The sequence below is a fragment of the Nuphar pumila genome, chromosome 14, assembly GCF_984573655.1.
Source record: "Nuphar pumila chromosome 14, dmNupPumi1.hap1.1, whole genome shotgun sequence".
NCBI classification, from domain to species: domain Eukaryota; kingdom Viridiplantae; phylum Streptophyta; class Magnoliopsida; order Nymphaeales; family Nymphaeaceae; genus Nuphar; species Nuphar pumila.
The window spans coordinates 38,875,703-38,892,747 of record NC_143262.1 but is presented as its reverse complement, the minus strand read 5'-3'; the positions used below and the strand labels follow the sequence as shown (position 1 = coordinate 38,892,747).

Genomic DNA, 17,045 nt, shown 5'->3' with positions numbered 1-17,045 from the left:
ATAATACTGGGGCAAAGAAGAGATGAGGAGAATTAGATAGGATGCAGGACTTACGGATAGACTCTTGAAGAATCAAACCTGGAAATTTTTGAAAGATCAAGGAAAATTTTTTAAAGGAATTTTCTAGGGTTTTGAAGGAAATTCGATCTAAAAAGAGAAGAAATGTATTTAGAGAAAAATATACACCTGGGGTTTTTTAAAGTAAGGAGAATAATACACCCAGGGTTTTTTGAAAAGGGTTTGATACATATATATATGAGAAGATAAGAGAAACATCACAAAAAGCTACATAAACAAGGATGCACACACAGCACTCCCTAAAGGCTGACTCTAAATGCAATATTTTGAAATGGCTTGCAGGACCTTAATCCTAACTCTAGGGTTCAGATCATCTGATTTCAATCAAGATACGTCGATATACTCAAGCCGAAGCTCGAAGTACGTGGCATAGAAGTATTCCTCCGGTTCTAAGGTAATGGTTTCCCAACATCCTTGAGCACCTACCGATATACCTTGGACTATGGCCCTTAAGTACATGGTAGGGGGGCGCGAACCCAAATAGGTGGTCCAATTGTGAGGCTTTCTCCCGAACTATGGTTCAGTGAGACAGCCCAGCAACGTGAAGACCGTGACAATATAGGTAGGGATGTTTTTGAAAACATGTTCAGCATGCAATAAAATCAGATGTCTCTAATGCAAGTCCTAAAGAGATAGATTTAAAATGAAAGGAAGCATACACTTGCATACATTTGTTTTGCATTCAATCCCTAGAATTGAGGAGAGTTGTATTTCAGACCTAAGTCTAATGTGAGCATGAAATAATCCCCTTAATATGGTCCTACCAAACCACACTTAAATCCTATATACAATGGATGTCAGCTTAGGAAAAAAAATCTAGGCCCCTAAGGTTTGCATGGAAAATGCAGCTGACATATGTAGAATAAAGACTTAGATAATATCAAAGCAAGAAGAAAAGGCATTAAATTCGACTGGACGAAGACGAGTCCCATCACGGTCGCCAAAACTGTTATCATCGCAAAAAATTTCCTCGCTTGTGGTTTCTCTCTCTTCCTTCTCTTTTCTTTTCCAACCTCTATTTCTTCCTTTTTGAAGGGAGAAAATAAAAGACAGCAAGAAAGAGAGAAGAGAAAAGAAAAAAAAGAAGAGAAGATGAGATCTTTTGCGGGGTCTCACTTGACCTTAATTTTGAAAATATTTAAGAAAATAACTCGCCTTCGTTTTGAAATATTTGTGAGAAAACTGGGAGACGGGATTCGCTCGTCGGTACGAGGTTCGATCGTTCCTGGCGCCTTTACCAGAGGTAATCAAACCAAGGGTCGAATTCATGCCTTTTGCTTTGCCTTAATATTACCTAAGAATTTATCCTAAGTTTAAATGCACAAAGAATCATGCTTGTGCAATGCAAGGATGTATGCTCTTTTTTAAAATGATTTGAAAAAATTCCCAAGTGTTTCTGAGATGAATCTGATAATAGAGTGAAGAAATGGTTTCTAACTTAGAACTTAAGATTTTAAAGTTCTAAGTTTTTGGAATAATCAGAGCTTGGGGAAAATAAATCTGAACTTCGAGAGGAATGGTTTTGAAGTTGAGATAAAAGGAGAAGAAAGGAAAATTCAAAGTCATAAATGGAATTTTGAATTAGGATTTTGAATCAGGATAGAGTTTGAATGTGATTTTGAATTTCAGCTTTAAACTTTGAAATCAGAGTAAGATTTGAGAAATCCAAATAGAATTAATAGATGGAATTGGTTTTTGGAATTTTGGGAATCAAAGCTTGGATTTTGAAATCTGGGATGAAATGGAAAAGAATTGGAATTGAAATAAGAAGTTGATTTGAAATTTGAAATTCAAGATGGAATTTGAATCCAAAGTCTGGATTCTAAATAGAGTTGAAATCCAAGATGAAATTGAATTCTGGATTTAGAATCTTAAATGGGAATTTAATCTGAAATTTGAGATCTAATGATAAAGTTGAATTCTGAATTTTAAATGGAATTGGATCCAAGATTTGGAATCCAAGATGGAATTTTGGATCTGAAGTCTGAGATCCAAAGTGGAATTGGATTCTGGATCCTAAATGGAGTTTTGGATCTGTAATCTAAGATCCAAGATGCAATTGGATTCTGGATCCTAAATGGAAGTTGGATCTGAAATCTGAGATCCAAGATGGAGTTGGACTCTGGATCCTAGAATGGATTTTGGATCTGAAGTTTGAGATCCAAAATGGATTTGGATTCTGGATCCTAAATGGATTTTGGATCTGAAGTCTGAGATCCAAAGTGGAAGTTGAATTCTGGATCCTAAAATAGAATTTGGATTTGAAGTCTGAGATCCAAAGAAGAATTGTGTTCTGGATCCTAAAATAGGTTTTTGGATCTGAGATCCAATATGGAACTGGATTCTGGACCCTAAAATGGATTTTGGATCTGAAGTCTGAGATCCAAGGTGAAGTTGGATTCTGGATCCTAAAATAGATTTTGGATCTGAAGTCTGAGACCCAACAGTGGAGATTGGATTCTAACTTTGGTTTTGGATTTTGAAAGTCCAAATGAGACTTTTGAAGACGGATCTGTGTTTTGAAAACTCAGATTGAATTTAAATTTTAGGAAGGGTCAAGTGTTGAGATTCAGAATCAATCTCAAGCTTTGATTTTGATTTTGAAGATGGACTTGATTTTGAATATGAAATCAGAAGATAACTCAGAAGTTTCAAAGTTAAATTGAACTTTGAAAAAATGGAATTTTTGAGATATTGAATTGAATTTGAATTTGAATCTTGAAAATGAATTTGGAATTTCAAAGTTGGTTTGAGAATTGAATTTCAAATATACAAATGAATTTCAAAGTCAAATTAGACTTTGAATTTGAAGCTTGAATTTTGGAATTTAGAAAATGAATCAAGTTGAATTTGATTTCAAAGTCAAAATTTGGACTTTAAAAATGAGATAGAATTGATAAATTGAAATAGAAATTGAAGAGGGGATATTCACAATCACTTGGAATTTTTGAAAATATGATGCAATTCTATCCTAAATGATGAATGAAAAATATTTGAAATTGGATTTTGAAAAGCTATTCCATTCTTTAAATGAATTAAGAATGAGGTTGAAGATATAATATATCCCTGACTATGGTCATTGAATATATTATATGATGACCACATTTAAATTCAAGTGAAGAATAAAATACATTTTTTTGGTGCTTTTATAGAATTTAAAATGAAGTTAACTCTCAATAAACCTTGACTATGGCCATTGGTATATATATTGAATTAATTTTAAATTAAATTCTGATAAAAGAGAAAAATATTTAAAGAAAATATGATGATTTTTAAAAAGGATCCAATGTGGATCCAGTGTTATTTTATAAAAGATAAAAATCCTAAGTTTTGTTTTCATCCTGACTATGGCCATTGATGTAAATCATCAACTTAGGGTTAATTACCTCTTATGAAATGGTGCACATGCCATTCGTGTTTCACCATTATGAAATTTTAGAAAATAAAGAAAAAAAAAAGCATGAAAATAAACAATTTATGACATTTACAATGCTCATTTATTCTAATCTAGAACGGGAAATGTAAATTTTCATTAAGATCTAACTTATTACAACATTTAAAAATTACAATCCTCAAATAATGACATTTTCCATATATTCCCTGCAAAAACACTTAGTTAGTGTGAAAATAAAGGAAAATTGCACTTATCATATGGATGTCAAGGGGAAAAAAATGCACATATGCCAAGATATTGAAGATCTAAAGTGTAGAAAGATGAAAATGATATATACCTATGTACATATATATATAGGTGGAATGATGAATGTGAAGGGTGTGTAGGTGAATGGTAACACAGCTACTGGGAGTTGTGTATGTGCTAAGAAGGTGATGACAGGTTTCAACGATGAGTTTCTTAAAAAAAAATAGTGGCAGCAATCCTGCTGAAAAGAATAGAGACAGTGCTTTCAATGCTCAACAATAGCAATCTGACTTGCTGTGAATAAAATGTGTAAGTTAACAGTTTATCCTCAATGGTAGCAAATTGCTTTACTGGAAATCACTTAGTGAGTTTTGACCATGGAAATACCAGCAATATTAACTGACAACTTACACCAGTGACTCTAGCATAACATTATCAAGGTGGTGCATTAATTACAGTGGTGAAGGCAAACGGAGGAAGACAACAAATAGAATGTGGAAGGTGGTGGAGACGCATCATTTGCTGTAGAGACTGTGATAGCTTACAGAAATGATGGGTGTGGTAGTTGAAGTAGGCATCACAGCAGGTGTGCTACACTTATGCAATGTTCTTGATGAATATGTAACAGGATAGGAAAATCTGTGAAGGTGCTCCTTTGGTCAGAATAATTTCATTGGAATATAGTGCAGGCTGCACTTGCTGCGGCTTTTATGATATCAATTATGGTAGATTCTCAAACTGGGAGGGTACCTGAGACGTCTGCAGAATCATCTGAGGACTGAGAGGATCGGCAGCCAAGTCTTGAGGATTGTGACCTGAAAGTATTTAGTTGGTGACTAGTAATCTTTACCACTAAGAAGGTCCACTTTGAGATTAATTCTGGGAGGCAGGAACTGAAATAGTCCCTAGTGATGCAGGAAGCAGTAATTGCTGCAAGCTAGATGGTGAGGAGATGCAGGTGATGTGGACTTACTGCTGTAGGTTTACTGTGGAGTGAAGATTCCAAATGAAGATGTGCGATAGCTAAGTATGCAGCACCAATACTTTGAATACTATAGACAATGATTCCAGCTCTGCCACTGGACATCAGGAGCTGGACCTTTGCTAACAACTCCTTCACTAAAAGCATTTTATACAAGGTGATCTCTCCATGGTTTTAACTTTGTGAATCCCTGTTATCAATCAGGTGGTTATGACAACATAATTACCAGCGTGGGTTGCTGATAAATTCCTACATTCTCTGTAACTAACGGGGTGCATATTCACATTGCAATGACAACACCTATACAAAATGTGAGGTGAGACAAAGGTTGGAGACTTGCAATGAAGAACCATGTAGCTGGATACTGAATGGTAATGCTAATGGAGTATATCATACTGATGATATAATGATACATTGATGGGTCTTCCAAAGTGACAGGTAATATACAAATATTGTGCATCAAGGTGTAGTGAGAGTGATAATGAATGTTGTGCATCAACAAGGACTTAACAGAAGTTGATGATGATATATATATGCTGAAAGAAAATATTGAAAAATAGCCTCAATCTAGCTCTGATTTATTCCGAACCACGTCTTTGATAATCATGTCACTCTAATATTGACCAATCGTTCTAGAACTGTTGTAATGATTATGGATTCCTACGAAAGCAACAGTCATGTAAGAAGCAATAGACATAAAAAATATGGTGCATTGCTCAGCCTGATCCATACGCATATACATAGTTGGGTGGAGGTCAAACCGAATCTCTGCAATGGTGTGATTTATATTGATTGTCAAGACTGGATGCTTAGCATGGGATAAATCATACTTAATTGATATGAAATATGCACAATATTTGGTAAATGTAATTCATGCAAGCATTACTCCATGAATACAGGCCACAAATCACTACAACCTGCTCCATCGCAAAACCTTTCAGAAATGTGAATCATCGTGAGATAGATGCTATGAAGCCCATCGTTGACACTCCGTAGATTTCAGAAAGAAGCCACCATTGACCACATATTTGTAAGGTGAATGTATAACGTGAGATCAGAAATTAAGGATGAACTAGCAACTAGAAATCGATAATATTAACAAGAGATTATATGTGATAAGTGATTAAACCAGAAATAGGGGATCGAAAATAATGTAACTAGGCAATTTAAGATCACCAGAAAGATAAAACGACAAAGGAAAGAGAATAAAGAGGACCATCATAATGAAACAAATAGATCAGGGTTAGATTGATAAACCAAAACGAAATCAAGTAAAATAGTAAGTGATTGAATGAGTGAACTGCTGGATCAATGGTTTTAACGCAATTAATGTTCCAGCCCATGAAGAACAGACGCCTGTTGAAGTTCTGGTTTATCTGTAATGACAACATTGACACAAGAGATCCCTTCATCATCATCTGGTTAAAAGGAATACAACGTTACATCCTGGTGCATCGGGTCCACTAAACTATTTGTGGGCCACCACAACTACTCAACGACACCAGGTTCTTATGCTTCCAGCAAGAAACAATTTAAGCAAACTAAGGTAAAAAAGGCTGGAAAAGGGGACAGAGCTTTCCTGGGTAAGCTCTGTACCATTTCTCGCTTGACAAGATCATTAAACACAACAACCATGGGATTCAACGCTACCCTTGATTTATTAGAAGGGTGAAAAACATTTTCATCAAACTCTCTTGATCCAGCATCACTCAATAGTTCTTCATTCATTTGCAGCAACCGCGATTATCAGCCTTCAAGCATCCTTGCGTGATCCGGTAAAAGGGAATTGCTTCAGTTTTGAAGGCAACTCTGTAAAAGGCTGAAGATGTCGAGTGCAGCAGGGGTAGATAGGGTGGTATGATGAAGTGAATAGGATCAAAAGATGTTACAAAATGACACATAAAGGGGAAATTAACAAAATCCATAGCAGTCAACCAGATGTCATAATCCTATATCAGGATGAAATAGCAAATCAAGAGATTCAAAGACTAGCAAAGACGATCAATGTGAAAATCAATTGCTGAAATATAATCGAGAATTAAATATACCCTCGAAATTGAAATGAGAATAATAAAGAGAAATAATAAAAAAAAATGATGTCGGAGGTGATTCCTCCTTGTTAATATGGCATTGGGGTAGGTTGATCTGTTGTAAGCAGATCCACCCTACCCTGGATGCTTTGGTGAGGTAGTAAAACGGGAAGAAGAGAAAAAGAAAGAAAAGAAAAGAAGAAAGAAAAGAAGAAAAAAAAAAGAGTGGGGATCACGAGGGATTAAAGAAAACGTGGCAAGGAAAGCGATAATGCAGGAGAGGAGAAGGGGATTCTGCTTACCTTGATCCCACTGCGCAAATGGCCCTTTTCCTTTGGTTTGTACTAGGGAGCTAAAAGACGGTTAGAGCTCTATGGTAGAATTTAATTCAGGAGGTGAAGAAGGAGGCGTGTTCCCAAAGATGGATGCTCAATATAGGGAATCGATGGACGATTGAAGGGAAATCCTAGATCGATGCTGAAGGGTTGTTGCGGGAAGATTGATCGTTGTATGAGATGTTAAGAAAAAAAATGGATGGATCTCAGAAGCTCAGAGACTTCTTCTTAAAGGGGAAGTAGAGGGTTCGAGAGAAGGTTCGTTGCGGATGGATGGAGGAGAGTGAAGAGGCTGTTTGAGATTGGCGATGGAGAGAGGAGAAGGAAACGCGCGGGAGGAGACCGTTGGATTTTTTTCTCTTTTCCAAAAAGAGGATTCTCCTTTTAAGAAATTTTTTGTAAAATGGTTTAAAAAGTGAGGTTTTTAGAAAAATCAAATTAAAAAGTTTCAAAACCTTTTCCTCATAATTTTTCCATTTTTTTTGTTTTTGCGCTATTTTTTCATTTTTTTGTATTTTTAGAATAAAATCCTAAGATTTGCGAGGAAATAAAGATTTAAAACTGATTTTTTTGTATTTTTGCAAAATATTTACAAAAGAGAGTTTTTCTGAGAATTCAAAGTTATTTTCGGAAAATTTAATAAAAAAAATGGGTTTGTGCCCGGTTTTTTAGGAAATATTCGAGGTTTAAAACCTCGAATTGAGAAATACAGGGTTGCGGATCCAACAGAATACCAGATGGACTGTCTGAGGTTTTCCAAAATTCACTTTTGATATTTTAAAATCTTTAATTTGAAAAGTTGGATAATGAGACTCAAATTTGGGTTTAAAACACTGGGTTCGGCTCCGAAATCGAGTTTAAATGGAATTTGATCCCGAAAATCCGAAGATCAACTGAAAATTAGCTTTGATTTTCTTAGAAAATGGAACCAGGGGCAAAAAAGTTCATTTTTACAAAACTTTGAAAATTTTGGGGTGTTCACTGGCGCTAACCCAAATAAGTGGTCCAGTTGTGAGGCTCTCTCCTGAACTATGGTTCAGAGAGACATCCCAGAAACGTGAAGACCGGGACAATATAGGTAGGGATGTTTTTTAAAACATGTTCAACATGCGATAAATCAGATGGCTCTAATGCAAGTCCTAAAGAGATAGAATTTAAATGAAGAGAAGCACACACTTGCATACATTGTCTGCATTCAATCCCTAGAATTGAGGAGAGTTGTATTTCAGACCTAAGTCTAAGTGAACATGGAATAATCTCCTCAATATGCTCCTACCAAACCATACTTAGATCCTATATGCAATGATGTGAGCTAGGACAGAGTCTAGGCTCCTATGGTTTGCATGAAAATGAAGCTGACATTTGTAGAATAAAGATTTAAACAATATTAAAGCAAAACAAAGGCATAGATTCGACCAAACGAAGACGAGTCTCATCTTGGTCGCCAACTCCTGTGATCATCGCAATTTTTTTTTCTCTTTATCCTTTCTTTTCCTTCTCTTTTTCATTTCTAACCTCTATTTCCCTTTTTAAAGGGGAAATAAAAGACAGAAAAGAAGAGAGAAGAGAAGAAGAAAGAAGAGAGAGAAACTTTTTTGCGAAGGTCTCACTTGACCTTTATTTTTTTAAAAGATTTTGAAAATTACTTGCCTCCGTTTCTGAAATATTTGCGGGAAAATGGAGAGACGGGATTCGCTCGTCGATACGAGGTTCGACCGTTCCTGGCACCTTTACCAGCGGTAATCAAACCAATGATCGAATTTATGTCTTTTTGCTTTGCTAAAATATTATCTAAGAAGTTATTCTAAGTCTAAGAATGCACAAAGAATCATGCTTGTGCAATGCAAATGCAGAAATGTATGCTTTCAAGAAGAATGATTTAGAAATTTTGGGATTTTCCAAATGATCTTGAAATAAATTTTGAGAATATGGTGAAGAAATAGTTTTTGAAAGTTGAAGATTTTGAATCTAACTTGGATTTTGAAATAGATCTGGAAGAAGAGACTTGAAATTTCAAGTCTTGGAGTGATCAGAATTTAGAAAGATAAGCCTTCAGATGAAGAGAAAAGAAATTTAGAATTGGAATTTTGAAATAAGAATGAATTTTCAACATCAATTTGGATCGATTTTCAACAATCGATTTAAAAAAAAGGAAATTTTGAATTTAGAACCTAAAACAGGAATTGAATTTGAATTTAGACTTGAGAAATAGATTTGAAATTGGCTTTGGAAATGAGAATTAGAAATGGAATTGGATTTTAAATCTGGAATAGAATTTGACCTGAAATCTGAAATCCTAGATGGATTTAAATTTTGAAAATCCAAATGGGATTTTGAAGATGGATCTGGAAGATTTGAGAACCTGAAATGAAGGATAAAGAATAAAATTTAATTTTAAAACTTGAAATTTAGATGATAAATCTGGTAATTTCAAAGTCAAATTAAACTTTGAAATTTGATCTGAGATGTTAAATTGAATTTTGAAATTGAATCTTGAAAATGGAAATGAATTTGAATCTTCAAAGTTGAATTGAACTTTGAATTTGGATTTGAATTGAGAATTGAATTTGGAATATAGAAGTGAATTCGAATTTTCAAAGTCAAATGGGACTTTAAATTTGATTTTTTTTTTTTTGAATTTTGAAATAAGATAGAATTGAATTTGAATTTTATAAATAAGGATTGATTTGAAAAATGAAGAAGGTATTTGAAGAATTATCAAAATCACTTGGATTTTTTAAAAAAAGAATTTTGAAAATATGATATGATTCTATCCTAAATGATAAATGAATTAAAAGAAATTTGAAATTGAGTTTTAAAAAGCGTATTTCATTATTCAAGTGAATTTAAAATAAGATTGAAGATATAATACATTTCTAACTATGGTCATAAAATGTATTATATAATAATCATATCTGAATTCAAGTGAAGAATAAAACACATTTTGGTGTCTTTATAGAGTTTAAAATGAAATTAACTCTCAATATATCCTGACTATGGCCATTGATATATATTTTGAGTTAATTTTAAGTTAAATTCTGATAAAGGAAGAAAATATTTAGAAAATATGATGATTTTGAAAAAGGTCCAGTGTGGATCCAATATTATTCCATAAACGATGAAAATCTTAAGTTTTGTTCACACCTTGACTATGGCCATTGATGCAAATCGTCAACTTAGGATTTAATCACCTTTTATTAGAATGGTGCATGTGCCATTCGTGTTCCCATTTATGAAATTTTGAAATAAAATAGAAAAATGACATGAAACAAGCAATTCTAAAAAAAATATGCATGCTCATACATTCTAATCTAGTATAGGAAATGTAAATTTTTATTTTAGTCTAGCTATTACAAATTTTGAATTGAATTGAACTCGAAATTTCCAAACTAAGATGGGAAAAGCAAAATTTCCATATATTCTTGCAAAACACTGAGATAGCACAAGATGAGAGGGACATGGAAATGGCAAATATTACATTAGATGTAGAGATGCAAATGATGAATTACATATGCCTATGCTAACAAAAATATAATGCCTCATTTAATATATATCAGAATGATGTATAGAACAAATAGGGGAATATACGTATGATATCCTAAGATAGTAGGAAAGTGGATATTGAAGTGTGTGAAAATGATATCTTAAATATGATATATCATCTGAATGAAAATGCTATGCTTGTGTTTGATGAAAAGATGATACAACTTAGGTTGATACAAGGCTATGACTGATGGAAAGATGTAACATAAAATCTGCCTAAGGGCTGGACTAATATTAAATAATGCACATGAACTATTACAATAACCCATAGTAATTCAACAAGATGTGAAAGTGTTGATACTAGGGATGAAGGGATTCGAAGTAGGTATGGCAGATGAGATGGGGGTAACTATGTAAAGTATTTGTTGGGGGCTACAAAAAAAAGTATTGCAGCAGATGGTGAGGAGGTGCATAAGTGACTTGAAGGTGGTGACACAAGGTAATGACGGTGCAATGTGATGTGTTTTGTGGGTAGGTGCTATTGAAGGAGCTGGGGATATTGCTGCGATGTGGTGACAACAGTGTGGGTGATGGAAATGTTACTGGAATAGGTTGGAAGTGAGGACAGGGTGGCTGCGATTGTGAAGTGGAAGATGGATATATGGATGGAAAGTGTGACAGATATGGAAGATGGCTGCTACTGTAAGTAATGCTGAAATGTACCGAAGAAGCAACAGGGGTGTGATTGCTGGAATTGAAAGGGGTTAGCAGGAAATGGAGGTGAAATAGTGGTGATAGGTGTTTGCACTTGCTGCTGTAAAGGATTAAAAGTTTCCCCAGGGGTCTTGACCATAGAGCTGACAAACCAATCCAAGATTGAACTTGTTCTATTAAACATGAATTCCCCCAGATAGCCCCAGCTGCAATGGGGACTTGACTTTGTATCTGCTACACAACTTGAATCCGGGGCTGCCTGAATATATTATGGAGTAGCGCAGATAAATGCACAACAAAGGAGTTCTGAAATGAAATAGGTTAGGATGGTAGCTGTTGTAGGTACGCATGGCAGTGGTGTGATGGAGGCTACAAAAGGCGTGAACATGGGGGTGATAGGTGAGCAACACCATATAAATAAGCACCAACTTTGAATGTCTGTTTGAAAACAAGAGCAGCCAATGTCGTGTGGCCACCAGCAGACCCTCCAAATATGCAAAGATGTTCACCATCTATCCTGCCAGTCACCACCAAAAATTTTGCACAACTGCAGTTGTCATTAACATCAACTATACCCCAAAATCCTAATAGTCTTTCACGATATTCCCTGCCATAAACAGTGCTTCCTCCATAATTGACATCTGCAGATGCCCATCCACAACTAGCTCAGTGTTGAGTGTTAAGGTTCAGCACTCCATGTACCTTAACTCTATATAATGAATTCATATAAAGGATGCATAATGGATTATCAAGTGAGAATAGTGTAGAATGGTGAAAAGATGAAGTCATAACATAAATGGGTAGATCAAGGGTATCTAGATGCAGTGTAGTGAGAGTAAATGTGATTGTGCTACTGCGGTGCTGGTGGTTTAGGTGTTGTGAAATGAAATTGGATGGTGAAATATGCCATGAGTGAGTGCAACAATAATATGCAGGTGATGGCATGCATCTGTAGAAGTATTATTGTGAATACAGGTGTATGGGAGATAAGATAACCACACACAGCTCGGGAGGCACTTCTATAATAGCTTCAGGTGAATCTGATAACATCTTGGAACATGATATATGGAGTAAATAGATTAACAAAGATTCAATAACCTTGATGTTTACATATTCTTCAGGCCTTCATGTAAGGGGCCATTCAATCTACATGTCCTGCACAAAAATCAGCCTTCATGCCAGGCCATGACATGGAAGATTGGGCAGCCGCTTTACCTTTACTCAGAAGATGCACCCCAATTAGGGCCTCAATGACATCAACCACATATTTTCTCTGCAAAAGTCTTTTCCACTTAATAAATGTTTTTTTTTTTAGACAGAGTAATGATCTTTCTTCCCTAAACATATATTGTTTTGTTTTTTACCTGGAACAATCTATTCTATAGCATATCCCAGCAACGAGTCTCTGAATATTCCTAATGTTTCCAACGAGAAATCCTCTTGGCACTTCTTTGTAAAAAGTGTTTCCATGCTCTTCTTAGCTGGGACATCAATGTACTGTATAGCACTTCCCATACGGATTTTCTTCAAGCTAGTGGCTGGAAGCATAACTCCTATTCTATAATGGACGACACCAAATAAAAAATGAGTAAACCAAGCTGATAGATTTCTAGAGCCTGGTTGCCCTTAATTTCTAAGTTATTCACAACGATCCCAATTTTAATCCCTTAATCGAAGTTTTTATGAATCCAGCCCTGTCCATAATGGATCCAATAAGTCTATGAATCATTAACGCATGAATCTCCAACATTTTTTCGGTGACCACGAAATTCCCTAGCAGACTTCACTGTGAATCTGAGTCGATTCACAGTGAAGCCAATGCAGTCCAATGTAATATATCGTACAGGCAAGATACGATACTGTTGTAGCCAAATCAAACCAAGAGGCTATGTAAAACAGGAGGTAGAGACAGAAATTATAATGGGATGTTCACATAACACTTTCCTATTATGCAATAAGTATGAAGGTTTCTTATGGTAGATTGCAATTTACTGAATATTCAGCTAATTTCAATGCAACATCCACAAAACAATGTGTCAAAAAACTCAGCAAAGTGCTCGAAGAGAACATCGATCGGATGCGAGATAAATTTACAAAAGGAAACACTATTAACAATTTTTTACGTATGAAATCACTCAGTTATACATTTACGTATGCCATGGGTATGTATATTAACAAGTGCATATTGGTTGTAAACAGACTATATGCAATTTCGTCATGTATATTCAAAGCAAGGGAACAACCATGTCGGGTCGCATCGTTGTGAACACCCCAAATTTTTCAAAATTTTGTAAAAGTTCTTTCTTTTTCCCTGACCCTCATTTTCTGAGTAAATTGAATCATTTTTTTCACTCAGAATTCCAGTTTATTTCTCGAATTTACTAGGAATCAAATCCATTTCCTATATCTGACTCGATTTTGGATCTGGACCTAGTGTCAAAATCTGATTCTAAGCCTCGTTAGCCAATTTTCAAAATTAAATTCGCAAAAATACCAAAAAAATAATTTTTGAAAGGCTCAGACAGTCGATCCGATGTCCATTTGGATTCAATAAATCTGTATTTCTCGGTTCGAGGTTCAAAACTCGAATATTTTCTCAAAATCCGGATTTAAACCCGTTTTCTGAAGAAATTTCAAAATTAAAAATCCGAATTCTCAGAAAGCCCTCTTTTGTAAATATTTCTCAAAAATACCAAAACAAATAGTTTTTAGAATCCCTTATTTTCCTTCAGTTTTTAGAGTTTTATTTCAAAAACACCAAAAAAAATATAGAAATATAGAGAAAATGAATAAAAAATAAAAATAGAAAAGGAAAATACGAAAGATTGGTTGAGAGCCCCTTTTTAGGTTGTTTTAGTAAAAACCCCTTTTGAAAAATCTTTTTTAAGAGAACTCTATTTTTGAAAAAATGGAAAAACTGCAACGGTCTTTCTCTCTCTTCTCTCTCCCGATCATGCTCTCATTTGTCTCCCTCCCTCCTCTCTCTCTCTCTCTCTCTCTCTCTCTCTCTCTCTCTCTCTCTCTCTCTCTCTCTCTCTCTCTCTCTCTCTCGCGCGCGCGCGCGTGCGCGCGCTAGCTCAACCCTTCGATCAATGGCCCCTTTTTCTCATCCAACAATCTCCAACTACCCCCTCCATGTGCATCCTCCTTCACGAACCTCTCTCTTTCTCTCGCTCTCCCTCTGGAAACATTGATCGCATCCTTCCTTCATCTACCCTCTGATCTTCTTCCTTCATGCCTCAGCCATTCGATCCCTAACTGTTTCCCTTCCCGATTCTTTCCATCTCCCTCTATAAAAAGAGGCACATGGGAAGGGGTTGGGCATCCATTAGATTGATTACATCCATCCACCATCTTGTTCGCCCTTTTCTTCTTCCCTCTAGGGTTTTCCCTACAAGAGCTGAAGAACAATTTTCCCTGCAAGTGATGAAGATCGATCCCTCATTCGCAGAGCTATAGAGAGATCTCTCTTCCTCCTTTAGAACCTCTGCAAAGCTTCGGTAAGAACCCCTTTTTCCTCTTTCATCTTCTCCGAAATTTCTTTTAGTTTCTCTTCTTTTCCATTTTTACGCCCGTTAACGCACCTTGGGTGACGTTGAGTTGCCTGTGCAATCTCAACCCACCTCGTGCAATAGTAATCGGAATGTTCCATTCCAACATAATTTCATTTTCCATTTTCTTTCTGTGTTTCTTTTCATAGTCATCTGGTTATGCTTATTTTCCTTCGTTGATATTATCGGATTAATTGTTTTCTTTCTTGTCGTGTTCCTATTTATGAATATCATTTGTATTTTTATTTTTTTATCTTTATTTAACGGCTTGCTATAAAGGTTTCGTGCCAATTTATTCTGACGTTTGCTCTTCTTTTCTACGATTACTTTGGAATTCTGTTTGGTTTTTCATTCATCCTCACTTCTGTACAAGTTTATTTTTGTTTGATTTAATATTCATCGTCATTTGTTTATTTTTATTTTTTTCTCCTGGCACAATCCATCGCTCTCTTCTTGCTGTAAATTTATCGTTATGATTTTTATTATCTATAGTTATTTTTGTTGTCTCCGATTGATATGTAGTGGGATCTTTAATGTCTTCCCCTAATTCAGACTCCTCTTAGCATCATTTCTTGCCTCTGTTTGCAATGTAGCATTTACATTTGAATTAAGCTCAAACGGTTAAGCCCCTGTGTTTCCCAGGTCTCGGCGTCTGCCGTGAAATGATCCGCTCGGCCAATCATAAAAAGAAACTAGGTTCACGACTTACTGTGAGGGTGGGTTCTGTGTTGATTTATCTTCTTTCTAAATCCAAGGATCAATATTATTTTCTTGTTTCATCACGTCTCATGCTCTTGTCTGTATATCTTCATTTTACTTTTCTTTTCTGTAGATTAATCCCTGTATATCGGCATTGAACCCAATAGAATATTTTGTATCCAATTGTGTTCTTGTATTGCATTTTACACATTAACACGCCATTTCATATAATTTCATCTTTGCCACATCATCTTGCAATGGTGGTAATGAACTATTGCGCCAATGCCCCTTTACAGAACCACCCATTTCATTATTCTCCCTCTTTATGACTCTGCATGATCGGTTTCCATGTCTTCAGTCTTTTTCTTTTTTTTTGTTCTTGTGAATTAGTATCGTTTCCCATTGTTCCATATTATCCTGCATTTTTGTTTTCATAGACGATGAATTAAAGGTACTTGATTTACATTTTATGATAGCAGTCATCTGGAGGTATCCGGATGGGAAGATCGAAATCATAGTAAGGTTTTATAATACATCAAATCGCCTCTCACATTTGTCTCCCTCTTAGTCATCCGGATCAGTGTTCAGAACCTTTCTATAGAGCTTCATATTGAAGAACAGAGATGTGGGTCATGAAATGTTGTTCTTATCTTTGTGTACGCAGTAGTGTTTCATTTCCTTTCTGAAGGGTTTGGTCTTGCAGATATGTCTGAAGAGTTCAACAACCACGAGTCCAACGAACTTTGAGCCATTCTTTTATCCTACTGATGCTAATAAAATGAAAGGGGATCGATGGGAGGAAGCTTTTTATGGATAATGAAGAGATACAGGTAACCCACACCAAAAAAAAAAAGGGCGGGGGAAACCATGTTGTCGTGCCAGTAATGATTTTGAATTGGCTAAAATCGCAAAGGGTCCCACTAGAATTGTAACTAAAAGCCCCAGATTCATTGCAATTCTATCACTGAGAGATCTGTGCATGTCGCATCAGAGTGCAATGCCAACATTTTGAAGGATGAGATGGTTGATAAACCTAGTTCAGGTGATCAATTTAGTATTGACTTTGGATATCAATGCAAAGGGATGTATCCGGGGCCAATAATATGCTTTCTAAAAGCCTAAGAAAGGAGGAACTGTTGGATGTCATGCTCTTGTTGGGTCGTTGAGTCTTGCTCCAAATCTTAAGTAGAATTTTTTTTTTCTTGTATATGATCAAAAGTCATTCTCTGAAGTCACCTTGCAGGAACCAGTTTGCAGTGGGTGATTTGTTGTGGGCCGCCCATCCATTGCAAGACAGCATGCTGCTGTAACATCTTGTTGTCCCTCACTTACCAGAACACGCATTACAGTAATTTGAGTGCATCTTTATGTTTGTTTGAATTTGTCTATGCCAAGACTGGACAGTTGCATATTGTTACCTGATTATGCCTGTTGTGATTCTCTACTAACATCCCTCCTGTAGTCTTCTTCACTGTATCGCATAGCAGTACAATCATAATTTATGCATTTATCATTGCACTTCCAGCAACACCA

General features: G+C 35.7%; 1 protein-coding gene across 1 annotated transcript; it reads right to left on the bottom strand.

Annotated features, from left to right (window-relative positions):
- Positions 1 to 11,631: 11,631 nt before the first annotated feature.
- On the bottom strand, positions 11,632 to 14,937 carry LOC149816776 (peptidase uncH-like). Its single transcript, XM_089986960.1, has 2 exons — positions 14,847 to 14,937; positions 11,632 to 11,903 (listed from the first exon to the last, which is right to left on the bottom strand). Exons 1-2 carry the CDS (start codon positions 14,935 to 14,937, stop codon positions 11,632 to 11,634), a joined length of 363 nt encoding a protein of 120 aa, XP_089843086.1.
- Between the last annotated feature and the right edge of the window lie 2,108 nt (positions 14,938 to 17,045).